Source organism: Phalacrocorax carbo, chromosome 2 (assembly GCF_963921805.1).
Source record: "Phalacrocorax carbo chromosome 2, bPhaCar2.1, whole genome shotgun sequence".
Classification (NCBI taxonomy): Eukaryota; Metazoa; Chordata; class Aves; order Suliformes; family Phalacrocoracidae; genus Phalacrocorax; species Phalacrocorax carbo.
In genome coordinates, this window is record NC_087514.1 from 97,177,896 (window position 1) to 97,196,218 (window position 18,323).

General features: G+C 42.1%; 1 protein-coding gene across 2 annotated transcripts in view; it reads left to right on the forward strand.

The window, feature by feature from the left end:
- HIVEP1 (HIVEP zinc finger 1) overlaps positions 1-18,323 on the forward strand; it is a 121,715-nt gene that overhangs the window by 69,787 nt on the left and 33,605 nt on the right. For both annotated transcript variants that reach the window (XM_064443596.1, XM_064443595.1), the window contains exon 3: positions 1,478-1,531. In XM_064443596.1, coding sequence (XP_064299666.1) covers positions 1,478-1,531 — 54 coding nt within the window. The remainder of the gene's footprint in view (positions 1-1,477; positions 1,532-18,323) is intronic.

Below are 18,323 nucleotides of genomic sequence, written 5' to 3' on the forward strand. Positions count from 1 at the left end.
GCAGGGGGGTTGGACAAGGTGATCTCCAGAGGTCCCTTCCAACCCCTACCAGTCTGTGATTCTGTGAAATGGAGAACTGGAGTGAGATGAACAAAACTCTGTCTTAAAATCTGCAAGAAGGGTTTGTTTCAGTTATAATTTTTGGCTCTGCTGATAAAACAATTGGAAAACAATTTCAGACTTCAACTGTGAACAAATTGTTCCAACATACTTGAGTGGTTCAGCTCATAAATATTATAGAAGTCATTTAAGCCCACTGATTTAAAAGTCTCTTGAAGAAAGGGCCATATTCTAGAAACCCTGTGTTGGGTAGGAACAGCAAGTAAAAGTCAGACCGAGTAAAAGCCGCCATGCTTGTGAAGAAAGAGGTGAGGACTTTACAGACCTGTCCTGCTCCTTCTACTTTCAGCAGCCAAGAAGTCTGGTATGTCGCTGGTTGTACCAGTACAGTTGGAGAGGTTAGGGTGAATCCAGTTATGTTGTATTCTTTCAATTTAATTTTATAAAAATTGTCCCTCCTCCCCCCAGGAAAAAGAAAAGCTTTCACAGGTATTTTGGAAATGATTCGTTATATCTGAAAGCCATGCTCCAAGCTCAGATCTTGCTTGGTCAGGCCATAGTTCAATGTGGACCTCAGCCTCTCCCAGTGCCGTTGCTTCTTATCAACACAATCTTTTATCCTGAGGCTGCTCAGAGGACTGTTTGCTACCAAAAACAAATTGGTCTCAAGTCTTTATTCATTCCAGTTGCCCCTTTTCTTGTTTCTCGCTCTGCACGTGCAAACGCACACCTGTGCAGAACGAGGTTGCCCCCTTCCCGCAGGATCTTCTGTGCAACAGCAGCAGAAACGGAGCTCGCTTCCCAACACTGATGTGTTTGGGGGCAGCAGGCGATCTGCTACGAACAGGGCGAGAGTAAAGACTCGAGGTCTCTTTTTGCTCCTGCTGCATCTGTATGAATTTCGGGTAGTTTCACAGAGGAATAAGCATGGGGCTACTGCTCACCCCCCGCTACTCCCATGTGACAGTATTGGCTCTGTTGCTTCACGTAGCAAATCCTGTTTGCTCTTTGTATCCATGTCTAATGCCGCATTGTCTTGTTCTAACAGTATTTTTCAAAAACGTATTAAAATCCTCTGTAGTGCACCATAATACCTATTCTGAAGAGTCCCCTGACTGCATAAATTATTACAGATGGTACGAAACTATGGCAGGATTAGCTGATGACTGCAGATCCAACACCAGTGCTTTTCTTTCTGCTGTTCCGTGCAATTTAACATGTCAATAGCCTGCTTGTAAAACATGATAAAATTTTATATTGCTGTATTACTCATAATGTACTGCATATTTACGTGTGAATGGTATCACTCCTAAATATAAACAGATAGTTCAAAACAGATTTCAGTAAATGACTTCATAAAATCTTGATTTTTTTTTTTTTACATATGTATTTTAATAATGACTTCTCTTTCTTGCAGACAAAATTGAAGAAGCACAAAAACAACTTAATGGAACAGAAGACCAACAGAGAGGTAATAAACAAACCCAAAAAATTAAATAGAAAAAAAAAATGCACTGCGATTCCAGAGCCTGATCTAAAGCCTTGCTGCATCAGTGAAAAGACTCCACTGGGCTGGGCGCTGGATGAGGCTGCGGGCATGTCTGTCTGCAGATCAGGGACTGTGATCTGTAACGCCCCAATTTTGCTGAGACACAAATGCTTTGTTTTAACCGCTTGAGTAGCTGCGTTGACCTTGATGAGAACGCTGAAGCTCTCACATTAGGGGTGTGCACAAGTTACTGACTACAGCCTGTGCTAACCGTTTGGTTCATTATATGATCTACCTAATCACTAATAACCATATTTGGTTTATGACAAGCAATATGTGATGATTTCTAACAGATGCTGAAGGGGGATTGATGATCACAGGTTATTTTAAGAAACAGATGACCTGTGACAGATTCAATCTGTATGTTAGAGCTTAGAAAGCTAGTGGAAAGTCATTGCATTTCAAGGCTGGCTGACTGCAGTGGTACCTGTTTGGTTGTGTGATAAAGCTCATCTGCACACCCCCACAGGAGCCCAGAGGGACATTGGTGGGGGGCGCCCAAACAGTACCTTGATGGGCTACTCCTGGGCCCATCACAGGAGAGCCATGAAAGGTCCATGTCCACAAGCCCAGAGGAGCACGGGGCAGGTGGAAACCCAAATAGGGACCCAGAGGAAGGGAGACCTTGTCCAGCCCTCTCCCAGGGCTGTCCCAGCAGAGCCTCAGTGTCCAGGCCTAAAACCCATCACCATGAGCCATGGGCGGCAGCTCTCTGGGTTGCTTTTTGGGCTAAGGGCATTGCTAGCTGAGGGTGTGGGACACGTTGGGGGATGCAGGGGAAGAGCGTTTGGGGATTGCAGAGGACTTATTATGGGATGCCACAGGGAGGAACCGAAGGTGGGAAAAGGGAGGGATTTAGGTGACATGGGGAGGAACAAATGTGGGAAGCAGAGGGATAACAAAATAAGAGGGTCTGTTTGAATGTTAGCAGGGACTGGACAGGTTGCTTGTCTCACAATGCCCTGCTCCTGACCAGCACAGTCTGCCCTGTCTTCTCATTAAACTCCACCTTCAACTGTTTTCCAGTGAGGGAGTCTTTACTTGCTATGTGTATGGGCGCCTGTGGTGCAGCAACTGGAATGAGTGCAGGTGTGTGGGTGAGCGCGTGATTGTTAGCAGGGGTCAAGCTGGATGAGATAGCAAGTAGGCGAAGTGGGCTGGGGGCCAGGATGGGTTTGGAGGTCTCTAAAGGTCTCCCTGGGTAGGAGAGCAGCTGCGTGTCTGTAGGGTGAGAGCACAGAGGGGTGGCTATTGGGAACAGGGGAGGAGTCCTGGACAGCTCGGCGGGGGGAGGGGCGGTGCACCTCCCTGCCTGCCTCCCTGCAACCTCAAGGGCTCACATGTCCAAGTGACAGCAACTAGGGAGACTGGGAGTCAGCAGCAGCTGCTGGGCAGACTGAGTGAGCCCAGCTGCTGGAGAGGTCCACCTTGGACACAGATCTGGATTCCCATTAACAGACTTTCATCCTGCTCAGCCAGAGTGGGGAGCAGGGTGAGGCCATTAGTGTTGGTGTGAGCGCTCTGAGCATCTCTCTGGCATCTGTATGTCCAGCCATGTATATGTATATGTATGTATATATGTGGTGTATATGTGTGCTCTGTGTGCGTGTGCCTGTTGGAAAACCATGTTCAGCCTCGCTACTGGTTGGACCTGGGGGCATGGAGCAACAGCAACTTTGCCCCTCTCGGGCTGCTGGATTTGTCTTGAGATATTTTGCTCTAACAGAAGCACGTGTCAGTGCTTTGTTTTGTTCTGGGTAGGCATTCACCTCTTGAGTTGTCCTTCTGGCCTGTGACACATCTGTGAACACCATTGTAAATTGTTGATGCTGTGTCCTGGAATAAAAGTTTATTATCTTTTGAAACAATGAACTTCAAAACTTTTTGAAGATTAGAGAGCATAAGAAATACCCGAGCGGATCTCAGCAGGGTCAATCTGGCCAAGCATTTTGCTTTCAATAGAGACAATGGGATGTACTATTTAAGGACAGCACATAAGCCTGGCCACTTTCTGCAGTCCATTCCCCTCATGCTGTGCACAGACATTGGATTAGGGATGTTTGCATCGTCCCTTTAGTATCTAGACATTTTTGGACCTGTTATCAATGAATCCTTTTGATTAAATGCTGTCTGCATCCAGCATAGTCTGGCAGCAAACTGCAGAAATTCACTAACAATAACATATAAAAGTACATTATTTGGCCTTTTTTTCTTGATTTCCAACTAGGTTCAACACGTCTCCCCCAGTTCAAGTGTTGTGTGATTTGTTAAATAGCAGCTATACATTTGGCTTATCCACTGCCTTCATGATTTTATGAACTTTGTCTATGTCCTGCTCAGCTTTCTTTTCTGTGAACTCATGACTGGTTTAGTTTTTCAAGGGAAGGTTTGATACAAACTGTCTCATACAGGCACCAGGACTGTGATGTTGCTCTACATATTTGTAGAAGGTGGAAGAGGAAAAAAAAAAAAATGCCTAGACAGCAGTAGCAGTCCTTCAAACATTTCCAAAGACTTTTCAACAAACTAGACTTTCTACTAGATAGTTTGGACATATTTTTGTTTAGTGGATCATGGATAAGTAATATTGTCATCCAAATGTTAAAAAACTGGCATGTAAAGGATTGCTGTCTGCTCTTGTTGCTGTTGGTCTTCCAGAAATAATATTGGTCTGGATTATTTTTTTTGTGATGGACACGTTCAAACTAAAGATGAGCTAACTTCTGCTTTCAGGCGTTTGTTCTCACATGTGGCCCAGTAACACTTTTGCACGAAGGAAGACAGCTTCTCTAGTGTAAACTTAACGATATACTCTGAAAAGGGTGGAGTTTCAAAGATTGACGTGATGGTAGCGCTTGGCTTTCAGCATCTCAGAAGTCAAGACATCATTGCTTAATTTTTGAGTCCTAATCTAAATTCATGTGGCTGGCAATTGAAAAATAAATTTTTACATAGAAAAATGACATAGAAATAACTGAGATAATAAGGGTACTCTTCTAAAATGAAAAATGTCCTCTGCCTTTTTAGAAGTTTTTTTTAATCTCTTAAATGTCTGAATAGATAGATTTCTTGGTCATATGAAGTAAACAAAAATTTGTTTGAAGCTTTAGAGTCTGAAGGCCACTGAGAAGAAGAAAATGTATGTTTTGATCTAAACAAGTAAACAAAAATGTGCACATATTCACATAAGTTATTTTAAATCACAATCCAGCGTATACAGATTCACGTGAAATATGGTTATATATTTTTCCTCTTTGTTAATTTATTTTGCCTTTCAGTTCATCTAGATCACTTTACATTTGTTTATTTCCTCTCTGAAATGAATAGGGAGTGTAATTTTGTGGAATTTATCATACGTTAACTACTGCTTTGTCAGTAGTGGAGCTGTCAGTAGCACAGCATATTTGCAGGAAGGAATTTTTCATAAGTTTAATCATGCTGAGTTTCTGCTAACTAGCATTGCGCACTGATCAGTCATAACTTTAGACATGTGTGGGATTTAAGTTAGATTTAATTGACTACAAAAAGATATGTATTTAAGACCTCATTTGCCATTAGCTGTAGTAATCCAATTAAGTGCAAATTTCAATAGCTCTCTATTAAGCAGAGGAGATGGTAAATGAGCAGACGTAGTTTTCAGGTTTGTGGACTTTGGTTTTTTAGTATCAAGTTGCAACTGGAAGACCTACTTTTCTATTTTTTGGAGTGATAGTCCACAAATACATTCCGATTATGGATATTCACATGGCCTGCCACTTGAGACCAGAAATATGTTCATTAGGGGCCATACTCACCTTCCTGCTCAGTGAGTGTGTAAGGTGGATAATTCTTGTGTCATTTAATTTTCTCTCAACTGCCCAGTTGCTGCTATGAATTTTCAAGCTGTGCTTCTCTTTAGCTTTGACGATATCTCTCAAGGCTGTTTTATGCCCTGGGTGTGCCCTAGCTTTGGGGTTGAATTTCATCTTCTGACACATGTGCAGGGTTTCATTAATGTGACAGAGAAGGTCTTGCTCCCAGCGAGTGGTCCATGTGGTGTTCTTTAAAACCTGGAAGGGATGGTGAGCTTGAACTTCAGAAAATTTCTCCTTGAGAAGGCAGTGAAAGCTTTCTCTGATGCAGGACCCAGTGGGTATCATGGGCCCAAGGGCAGTCAGCTGAATTTGACTGCTTTGTGTTTGATCTACCACTGGCCATCCTCCTAAGAAAGCCATCCCAAGAAAGTCTCTCTGTCTTCTCCCTTCCAGACTGGTAAAGTCAAGTCCTCTCAGATCCTTGTGATTACCACAGAGGCTTCTGATTTGGTCATCCCCAGAACCAGTTCAGCCACTGAAGGCCAATATGAAGCGCTGTAAGCATTTGTTTTCTTCTTTATCTGTTGCAGCAGTTCTCTGCCTATCACAGCAGTTGGGGTCTGAGGTACATCAGCTCCACCAACACTGTCATTGCATTCTTAAGGACTAGTGGAACTAACCCGGTTATCTCCGTACTTGGCACCAGCGATGCTAAGACTACCACCTAAATCTGTATCTCAGCTTCTGAAACTGTTCAGGGAACTAAAGTTGGTGACAAACTCCAGCAACACCAAGATTTGCCATAAAGTGGGTGGCAGATCCGCAAAAGAACCATCTCATGGCCTGATGTATACTCTGCATTGCCCACAAATCCTGGGGTCTCTCTGGCTGTTAGGAGTATTATTCTGGACTGAACTACGTAATTTCAGATAACTGCTTCTTGCCATGTCACAGACAAAAGGATCAATGATAAACGGCTAGATCAGATGGAAGATGGATTTCATTATTCTACTTCACAGTCATGGAGATTGCTGTGTCCTCAGAGTATAAGGTGGTCCGGGGACACACGTGTGTTCCTCAGCCTCATTGCAGTTTAGACTTGCAGACTGTCATAGTTGTTTATCAGGTATGAATTCATCCCTGAATAACCTGCTGTTCTTGTTTGAACTTCTACTCAAGTTTTTGACTTTCTGCAGTGCCATGGTTTAACCCCAGCCAGCAGCTAAGCCCCACCCAGCCGCTCGCTCACTCCTCCCCCCGTTAGGATGGGGGAGAGAATCAGAAGGCTGAAAGTGAGAAAACTTGGGGGTTGAGATAAAGATCATTTAATAGGTAAACCAAAAGCCACACACACAAGCAAAGCAAAACAAGGAATTCATTCACTGCTTACCATGGGCAGGCAGGTGTTCAGCCATCTCCAGGAAAGCAGGGCTTCATCACGCGTAACGGTTACTTGGGAAGACAAACACCAATGCTCCGAACATCGACCCTTCCTCCTTTTTCTCCCAGCTTTTATTGTTGAGCATGGCATCATATGGTATGGAATATCCCTTTGGTTGGTTGGGGTCAGCTGTCCCAGCTGTGTCCCCTCCCAGCTTTTTGTGCACCCCCAGCCTGCTTGCGGGGTGGGGTCAGAGGCAGAAAAGGCCTTGACTCTCTGTAAGCCCTGCTCAGCAATAGCTAAAACATCTCTGTGTTATCAACACTGTTTCTAGCACAAGTCTAAAACACAGCCCCATACTAGCTACTATGAAGAAAATTAAGTCTATCCCAGCCAAAATCAGCACATGCAGGGGAGAGGGAGATGGGTAGACTGTCTGCACCTATTTCTTCAATAGGTAAAATTTTAAACAGTTTACTGATTGTCACTGCAACCTGTATGCAATATAGAAAATCCATCCTGAACTCAGACTTCCAGTCCCTGTAATGGCATGTAGACATCTGCCAGTCTTCTCTCCTGATCTCTTCCCAGGACTGGCAGGTATCTCTGTCTAGCTTCAAGGAGAAGCCTGTTTTCAACTTATCTTATTACAGGTCACGGGCCTTGTATTATCCTGCTGCCTCAACAGTTGCAGCTGACTTTACTCAGACAAAGCATGGGAAGATTTACCTCTTGTACACCAACTTTCCTTCAAGGTATACACTCAGTAGCATGGACCAGGATTCATGTTCCAGTGGCTCTTTGTTACAGCACTCCTGGTCTCACCCCCAGAAAAGATGATGTTGTAAATAGCACAGCAGAATAAGCTGTCGGTTAAGTTTCAGATCAGCGTGTTATGTTGGTCCCCTCCAGTTTATAAATTCTGATAGGATGAGTACTCATTTTGGAGTACCCACGTAGGCTGAAGGGATCAGGTTTGTCTTTAAACTGTGTTAAGGTCTATTTAGCACCTATTTGAGTCTGTCATTTGCCTATCAACCAAGTTGCTATACTTTCTCACTCCATCACTTTCACATTCCTTAAAGAGCATTTTCAGTTTCTTGCCTGCTGCTGGAGATGCTGCATGTCCACACAGCTGCTCACTTCTTGGTCTGTGAAGGTGGATTTCTCTCACCTCTTCAGAATTCCAAGCTGTTGTGACAGATTTATCTTGACGATAGAGGTACCACAAGTTTCTCCCTAAGACAGTATCAGAATTTCACTAGGATCAGTTCTCTTTCCAGAGTCTCATGCTTCGATATTAGTGGTGCCCTCTTCATTTGCATCCTTAGATACAGAAACATTGTTGGCAGGTCCAAGAATTTTGTCTGACTTGATCAGTGTTTGTTTAAATGGCAGCAGGCTCTCTCAGTATTTCCTGAGAAACCACCAAGACAGAACCATTCAAAGCCCTGGTTTGGATTCCAGCAAGGTCCAAGCAGCTTCTGGGGTGATGTTGAAAAATGCCTTTATTTCCAGCCTCTGTCACGGGGCCACTTAAAGCCTCTGTCTGCACTTTCAGAGGGTACTAATCTGTCTCTGAGGCCTTAAGGTTGGTACGGCATTTGGTGGAGTGGTGCTACAGTTGCGGTTTTCTCACAGGACTGAGACTCTCCATTCACCAGCTTATCTCCACGTATAACTGTGTGGAAGCACCCATTGTGTGGAAAGAAAGAGTAAAGAAGGGAGAGATTGCATTCCAGCAGCAAGTATTCTCTGAGATGCACAATCCACATGCACATATGTTTCCCTCCCACACTTACAGTCCCTTCAAAGTTGTGTGTTGGCATGGAGGAGAGGCAACTGAAATTAAATGCCCTTTACCTTGTTTGCCCATCTGCTGTTTCTTCTAACCAGAATATTACTTTTCTAGTAAATTCAGTGGCATTGAGATTTAGGTGAGGAAGTTTGTCATTGTAAACGGAAGCGTGAGACTTTAGTTCAAAAACGTAGGTTCTGCTGCAGATTCATGGCAGACATATTTTGTATCTTCTAAGTCCTTCCAAACCCTCCCTACCTTATCATCCCCGTTGTTAAATGAATGCACGTTATTGACAAAATGATAGAGGGAGTTTCAAATACATTATTATAAATATACCAGCATTCTCCCTAGATAAACAAAATGTTGCGTAAGTCCTAACTTAAAGATCCATGCCCTTTTATGTTGCCATGTCCCAGCTTACAGATGACCCTCATCGGCCCACCATCTGGCCTTAGAGGAGTGGCCAGGTCCCTTCCCCCTCTCCCCTCCCCGCAGGCACTCCCAATCCTGTTTCCTGCCGCTGCACCTCTGCCAGCCAAAAAGCAGGTGGGAGCCACAGCATGCTGGTGATCTACCCTCCTCCCTAGGTCATCAGCTGTGGTCAATACGATATTCTTTCGTCCCGGTGTTCAAGGGAAAAAGGAAATTAAATTAGAAGGGGAGAGATCAAACAAAAATCTGGAAATGGGGTACCAAACCAATTAAGCATTTTGTTTCACCAGCTTAGAGTGACCTCATCCTCCACAGATGTTTCCCTGAGTTTTTCCCGTAGGTTTGCAAGCATGTGAGCTTTCTGGATTCTTTGCTGCTGTGGTACCCACGTGCTATCATTCATCCAAAACATTTTCTTTCCATTTTGTATTTTTAGGAAACTGTGCCTTACTTTTGGGGCAAGACATATAACCAAGATCCAAAGTTTCATTTTATTCCTTTCATCTTTCCATCCTTATCTTCAGCAACCATATGGGCTAGAAATACAGTCACTCTAAATGGAAGTATATAATCTTCAGAAATTTCAAGTTACAGTAGTGTCCTGTTTGCTACTTAATGCTGGTGAGAGGATTAGCTTGCGTCTTTATTTTTCTGTTGACATACATCAGAGCTACCTTTTACCTTCCAAATGTTCAACGCTACAAGCTAACAGTGATATTTCATGCAATTCTGTTGTGCATTTTCTTGATGTCTGATTTCATAAAGTGTTTGTATCTACATTAAAGTATGTCAATACATGTGTCTGCAAGGTAATGTATTTAAATTGTTCTGTGTACGTCAAACTATAAGGCTTTAAATGAAGACTGAATTATCTTCCTAAAATATTTACAGCAGCTCAGACAGCCATGATTGGCTTAATGCAGGAACTGTTCATGTCTGTAGCTCATGTCATGCAAGATCTCATATTTTCATGAATTCCCATTTTTTCTTAGTCTCTGGTGTTTTCACATTGAGGGAACGCTGCATGCAGCTAATAACAATGACAACTTGAAAGGTTCTTTCTGTCTTCAGGCACATTCAGTGCAGGGTTTTATGCCCATGAAGGACAGGGAGAAAACTCCCCTGGCTTCTGTGGGAGCAGGAATAGTCTCTGATATAATTTAACCTCATTTTTCATTGCTTTTGTCTTTAATAGTTAAGTACATTTTAATGTCCTCATTTTACCAGTGGGGGCAAACTGATAAACATTGAGATGTTTACATGTTCTTTGCCCTGAGAAACAGCTTTAGAATATGGGCTTAGCCCACAGAAGGTTTCTGGCTCCTGTAAACCTCTCCTGGGTTGTGAGTCAATGTCTGTATCTGTTATTTCTATTTTAATTTTCTTTGGTTAGTACATTTCATTTAGACTACTAGCAGCTGAAATCTGCTCGGTAAATCCACTGCTGGTGCTAGACACAGCAAGAACTGGTATTGTTTTGACAGGCAGACAAACAGATTTACAGTTTCAAAGTGAACATTTCATCTTCCGGAGCTATTACGAGAACTTGGTTAAAGCATTAATGGGATGCTAAAGTAATCGTATTTTGACTTTTTCTGACAAGTATGGCAGATTTTTTTAAGTGGCAGTTCAGCAACAGAGTTTCCAACCTGCACGTATCATTTTCAAAGGGACATTATACAAATTAACTTGGTAAAACAAGTGTTGAAAAAGCATCTTCCTGATAGTAAATGGAAAGCGGCTATTCCAAATCACGGTACAGTGCGTTGTTAAATCAGTGGCTATGTTTTCAGATGCAGTAACATTTTGAGCTTGACCCCGCTTTAATGAATAGAAGGTTTTCTTGCAAGTTTCTAAAATCTGAGGCCAGAACAAGCTGTGGTGGGAGGATGCTGAGCTAACGAGCTAGCTAATTCAAGAGGCATACCTACACGCGTGTAGTAAATGCAATAGGCTGCTAATTTTAGCTGATGTGAGCTGCAAGCAAGCTGGTTGTGGAAATGCAAGATTTTTCACTTGTTAGCTTCCTTGTGGTCTGCCTTGCATATGAGTAATGAGTGGGGTTTTTTTTTCACAGTTTCCAGACACTCCTTTAGCTCCTTTCAGTTGTTAATTTCCCTTGGCGTCCTTCTGAAGGGAAAATATATATCTATTATATATATTTTCTAAATGTAAAATATGTTAATGGATGGTGAGTTAGGTACAGTGTATGACTCTCTGGTAGTTACATGCTCCTGGGTGGAGTCTTTTGTAGGAATCTCCTAAAAATGTGCACGGATGTATGTGTGAGAGGGAGAAAAGAAAAACTGTGTATCTGTGGAAAAGGACAAGCAAGGCTGGGGAAAGGAAAGAGCTCTGAGTAGCTCCGAGGTCTCAGCGTTGAGGACCTCCCAATGATGCTGAAGCAAACCTACCCTGGGGGAGATCACCCTTTCTTCCTCTAGCATGCCAGACCTTCCATGGTTAAGACATTCCTCATGTCTAGATTTCCATGAAATCAACCTCTCCTGCTTTTGTCTTGTTCACAGTGCCATTTAGTCCTCAGAGAAAGACCTGCTGTGTGAGACTTCCCCTACTCGCTTTGCCAGAGCTCCTATTCGTTTCTGTATTTTTAAATAGTCTGGTTGTTAGGTCTGAGCTCTTTGCTGCTCTTCACTTCTCTTCAGTTGCTACAGGCGGTATGGAAATTGCTCCATATGATCCCTGCCTTTCAAATGGAAGATTATTCCATTCTGCAAAGAAATGCAGAGAATACGACTAAGGAGCTTGTTCTGTCTGAACATCATTATGTGCAAAGATAGTTTAGTTAACATCTCGATCCTTTCATTTCTGTTTTTTCCCCTCAGACTCATGTTTCGGGATTTTATATTCAGTATCTCATCTAACCAGATAGCAGTTGCTTGTTGCTGATAACCCTTACACTGGTTGCTGTTTCATGAGCTGTTCTATAATTCTGTTTTAATGGCCTTTCTTTTTCTGTGTGTTAGGGGTAGAAGTTGTTCTAATGATTTCTTAGCCAAATCCTAACTTTCCAGTAATAACTGATAATCCTTAACTTGCAAACAGATAATTTAGTCGTGAAACTGTTCACAACATTGCCTGACGTTCTAGGAAGATTTCCAGATGTCCCTGAGGTTTTTTTAGTTAATTTCTGGCAACGTACTTTCTCTAACTGCTTATATTTAATCAGCTTTTTTCTTAAATGGATAACTGGGTGGAACTGGTTTCTCATTAGGCTTTGACCGGGAGCTCATTAATTTGCCTTTGGGGGAGGCATCCTGTCTTTTTCACATCTTTGGAGTGCCCAGCAAGGAAGAACTTCTCAGGCTAGGATTGCCGATGATGTTAGCTATCATAACATTGTTTCTCCATCTGCTCATAGTCCACATGCTCTATCTTAACAGCACTTAAGCAGTGATTACTTTTCTTAGTTTAGTATTAAGGCTTCTGTGTAGATTAGTAATGTAGGGTTGGTAAATGGCCGTAATGCAGAGTAAACTCCATAGGGCTACTTAATATAGTAAATATATTTTTTTTAGCATGTTTAAAATACTGTAGCATATACCCTTGCTGAATGTTCATGTGTTGGCTTTTTATGTGAGTAGTTAGGCATTAACCATAGGTTGTGTGGTCAGCATTTGCTGTTGTGTTGCCTGTCCTCTTTCAATGAAGCGCTCAAGTCCTGTGAAACATTACAGTGGTTCTGGTGCTGGTTTCTTACACACATCATGGTGGGAAATCTCAAACAGTATCAAATGTCATGTTTAATTTAATGTGTTTCATGCTGGGCAGGAAATTAACTCTTTTTGGGGAAAAAATAATGCATTTCACTTTGGTCAGAGATTTTCAGATGTGCTGAAATGTTGCATTTGATTCCTGTTCACATATGGATGTTGGCATTTCTCTGCTGAGGCTCTAGTATTACCTCGGTGGTGAGATGTTTATTGCTGTTTTATCTTCACAGTCTTCCTCATCAAGCACACTGGTTTTGTGGCTAAAATCTGCTGGTTGTTACTTTCTTCACTCAAGCCAAGAAGCTAAGCGCTCAAAATGAGACCAAACTCATATAAAGGTGATCTTTCTTGGCCTCGTTAGCATAGCGTAGTCATGTGCTTACACCCCATCAGAAGTCTTGCCATCAAGGTTGTCTTGATGGGAGTAGCCATGGCTTGACAAGATGCTGTCAAAAAGACAGCCCCAGACTGTGACTTGTCATTTACTCTTTACCTATCCCAAGGCTAAACAAGAGTTGGCAGGCTCTCAGATCTGGGATGAAACTGTATCATAAGGGAGCTTCTTGATAGTCTAAGCTGTGTGCCTTGGGGCAAAGGTGTCTTGCTTACATTATGCTAAAATATTATTGCACAATTTGTAAAGCTAATCTGCTCTGCCCTCACTAATGGTGCCATGGTATTTCATCTAGTGCATGAAGAGTAGCTCAGAGGGTGCCTTTCTCTGTGGCTGCACCTTTAAACCTATCATTTACTTTGTTTCATTTACTAGGTGGCAAATATTCTTGATTCTCGGGGAAGAAACTCTTATGTTTTGAATTCATGAGTGTGATATTTCTGTATCTATTCACCCTAGCTTTGGTCAGTCCAGAAAGTTATTCTGCCCTTTCAGCTTTCACGTATCTTTGCAACTCAAGCACTGGTGAGAGAGGTGCTGAGACGCAGGGTCTGAGTAGCTTCTTCCTCATCCCCACACCAGCTCTTGTCTCTCTCAGGCTACCCTGAAATATAGGCAGGCCTGTTATTCCAGGAAAATGTTACTAAAAGACAAGAAATGCTTCTTCCTTTTCCCAGTGTCACCTTCAAAGTGGCGATTTGTTCCTGGTAATATAGAATTAGTGGAAACAGTAAACTGTATAATTCAAACGTTATGTTTTGTACAAAATTTGATTAAACGATGTTTGCCTGTTCTTAAATATTGCTTACTTTTGATAGCCAACTATATGGGTATTTCTTGGAACGTCTTTATTTGAAAACCTATAAAATTGCATATGAAGAGACTTAGATACAAAGCAATGGCAGCCACATCTGCAGTTACGCTAAAGCATCCAGTGGATCAAACTGAACATTTTTAGATTGCATTACTTTTGTTGGGGTACCTGATAGCTTTGCCATTAGTAAGATGAAGTGTGCACAGGAATTACTGATGTCATTTGTTTGATGGTGGAAGTTGGGAATGGGAAAAGGAATTAAGCAATAAGCAGGATTCCTGGGGGATGCTATTCCCCCTGTAGCCAGAGAGCGTATCATTGGTATGTATTCTGATCCAGATGACTTACTAAGATGAAGACCTGTGGGAGCATGCAAACAGTGTATTGGGTATAAACGTGAGCAAAAGCACTTTGCAGTCCTTCAGCTTTATGTATTCCAATCTCATAACCATGGAAATTGATGAAAACTGAGATCAAATGACTATGATAAAATGGCCTTTTATAAAGTGACTGGATTTGGGGACAAGGGGAGAGCAGCGGATGTCATTTTTCACCTTGACTTTAACAAGGCTTTTGATGCTGTCTCCCACTATATTCTTGTATCCAAGTTTAGGGTGTTAAGGTCTGGATAGGTGGACAAGCAAAGGAGTAATAAGTCTGGTTTCAACAGGTACAAATGCAAAGCCCAGTACCTGGGCAGGATGAGCCCCTGCAGTGAGACTGGCTGGGGTCTGACTGACTGGGGAGCAGCTCTTCAGAAAGGCCCTGGGGGTGCAGTGGGCAGCAAGCTGGGTGTCACCCAGGAGCACACCTGGCAGCAAGGGAGACCACCTCCTGGGCTGTATGAATGAAAGCATGACAGGAGATGAATGGAAGGGATTATCTTTCCCTACTCAGCAATCCTTAGGCCATGTTTAGATACTGTGTCCAGTTTTGGTCCGGCTTAAAAACCTGGAGTGAGTTCAGCACTGGGCCACCACAACCATCAGGGCTGGAGCATTTGTCCTGTGTGGAGAAGCTGAGGGACCGGGGCTCATTCAGCCTTGAGAAGAGGTGGTTTTGTGGGGAGGGTTATCATGAAGACAGAGTCAGACTCTTCACAGTGGAGCATGGTGGGAGGATGGGAGGCAATAGGAATAAGCTGAAACAAGAGAGGTGTGGACTGGCTTGTTCCCCACGAGGACAGTCAAGCAGTGGAAGATGTTGCTCACAGAAACTGTGTATACTCTCTCCTTGGAGGTTTCCAAGACCCTACTGAACAAAGCCTTAAGGACCCTAGTGTGATCCCATAGCTAGCCCTGATTTGAGCAGGAGGTTGGACTAGAGATTTGCTGACGTCCCTTCCCACGTGAATTATCTTGTGATGTTATGAAATACTAATTTTTAAATTTGGGAAACTTATATAGTGGTAGAGGTTGAGATACACTGATTTTATGGGCTTGCCAGGGTATGATGGTAGAGCGCATTAAAATTCAATTTGACTTTACAAAAATGTATGCTGTCATTGAGGTTAATGGCAGTGCTCAATTAGTGCTGGTACCACATATTAACACAGGTGCACCTTTCCTGGAGCTTGCGTTAGTAGGACTTCTGCTATTTTGGTTAATAATGAGAAATTATGCTAATAAAATAGTCATTCCAGTGTGAAAACCTGGTGTGAAATGAGCCTTAGAAGAGGATTGGGGAACCTCTCCCTTGCTGACAGCCAATGCAATACCTTTGATGGGTCACATATCAACCCAGAGCTTAGTGTTGTCCATTAAAAACACCAAGAAAAATAATCATGTGTTTACAGGCAATATGAAATCATTAAACCATACTTATCTTATTCATGCCTTATGGAATGGTCCAGTATTTGCTGATAGGAACAAAAGGACAGATGTTGGCATAGATGAACACTTGATACAAACTCTATCAGACTGCTTTAGACTTTGAATGTCAAATCTCCCCCCCCCTTTTTTAATTAATTAATGTCAAATTGTGCTTTACGTACAGATCAAGTGGTTTTTAGGGTCTGCTCTGTATATGCGTGGACTGGTGTTCTCAGCAATAAAAGCCCTTAAGCACAGATTAAGCCTGTTGACAGAGGTTTTCAAATATTGCTGCTGAATTGGAGTGCCCCAAGTTTTTTGACTTGCCTCCTGCCCTCTGAAACAGGGAGTGACCACAACTTGGCCATCTCAAGAAGTCTGAAGTTAGGCACGTGAAATAAGAGTGTTAAAATTGTTGGCGATTGACTTTAAAATCCTGTCTATTTGTGCTTAAAATTAAGCACAGTGCATGGGTTAACCTTGTTCAAACCTTTCTCTTGACTTGTGGACTGTGAACTTTTTCATAGTTGTATGTGTGGTTTATGTAATCAAGGTTTTTTTGTTAGGGTTTTCATTTTTTTTTACACTTCGGAAAAGCCATAAATTTAGGAAAAATATTTATGGCTGTACTTAACATGTAGGAGTCAGTATGATGCTAAATAGGTAATTTCATTAAAAATGAAAGTTAGTTATTTCCTGCTGCATTTAATGTAAGTTCTGGTGGCCTTATGTTTGCCAGCAAGACTTATTTCTTTATCTCATAATCATGTTCTTTACTTATTCATGGAAACAGACCCAATAGGGTGATTCATGAGTGCTTTCAATAGTTTCAGTGAAATCAAAATTAAGTATAAGAATATTTTGAATACCTAAAGGCACTGGGAAGCTTAGCTTTAATTGGAATAAGATCCTTAATAACAGTCTCTTTCTTTTGAAAAGCCTTCCACCTTTGAATCGCTGCCATCGTTAGGTGTCAGAGTAACCTTTTAGCTGTTACATTTAAGACATTGATTAGTATTTGAACACTTTCAGAAGAGGCTTGATCTTAATTACAGAGGCCTGGGAGTGAAGTACAGAGATAGGAGATGAAAATTGTGCCATTCATTGGACTGGGTAGGTAGTGGTTGCTTGCTCCGTGTTTCACAGGGCAGCACTGAGGGAGAAGGGAGCTTGGTGCCTTGCTTCGGTTCCCTCTTACTCTCTTTCTTTTTTTTAAGTACAAGCACGTAGCTCTATTAGAAGGGAGAGAAAGCGAGTGGGTGTTATAATATCACGTAGGCTTTGAGACAGGCAGTTCTGAAAGTAACTTAAACAAAACCATTGAGATCATTTTGTCAAGACACCGTCTAGTTCACCAGTGAATGCTACGGAAGAAAAAATCAGATCGCTTATACCTTTCCTTTATTTGCTGCATGAGTTACTCTGCCAGATTGCTATCTACACCATCACATTTGTGTCCTTTGCTCTGTTTCCTGTGCAAAGTGCAGCAGAGAAATTAGAGGTGAACAAAGTCATGTTTAGAAACATCAGTTTTTCTTGTCGTGTCTTGAGTCCAGAATTCATACCGAAGCAAAAGAATTAAACAGAGTCCTGATGGCAAAGCAGAACAAAGCCAACGAGGCAAAGCATGAAAGAGATGCACCAGTGTCCCTGGCTTGTGGAAAGTGAGGCGCTGAGCACAGTGGCGTTCTTACCTCTCCTCTTGGGCTGGGTAACTTAATCCTATTTGATGTAATAGAGCTTATAAAAATGATACTTTTTAGACATCTGATTGAGGTGACAGCACTTCTCAACAACACTTCTTCACCACCTGAGAAAAGAGGAATTACTGCTAAACAATGAGAAGGGCTTTATGATTGCAGAGGGAGGTGAGCAGAGTGTGTGGAGTGGCAGGGAGAGAAAGAAAAGCAGATCAACAACTTTTTTTTTTTTCTTCTCCTTCCACATGAGGATGTTTTTACATTCTCTTTGTTCAGTGTCAGCTTGTTGATGTGGGTACGTGGCCCTGGCAAGTTATCGTGCTCCTGAAAGTTTGTAGCTCTGAAAGGCAAAGGAGTGTTTAGCATTCTGGAAGTGATGCTTTCTGCCAGTTTTGTTGTTGCTTCTGGAAATATTGATGCAGTTGATCTTTGTGCAAGCATGTAGCTGTAGACTAACAAACAGGGAATGGAACATCTTCAGCATAAACTGGGGGTACAAAAAGAATACTTACACAAAAGGAACAAAAAGCTAAAAATAAGGTAAATGAAGTTATAAGGGATTCCTTTTTTCCCCAAATATGCTGGAAATTTGGTTGTTAGCAAAAATAAGATGAATATTTCCATTAATAATAAGGATTTCTAAATAATCCAGAGGTAAACTAGAGCACAGGACATAAGCTATTGTTAAGCTTTGTAAAGCCATTGTCAAGAAGGTAAGTTGTATAAGATTTTTACAGACAGGTACGCTGGAGCAAACCTGCAACTTCATCTCTGGAGTCACAAAAGATGTAGAGTCAGAAAAACAAATACGAAACTAGTTCTCATGATTTCTGTAAACTGGAATTTTATTGGT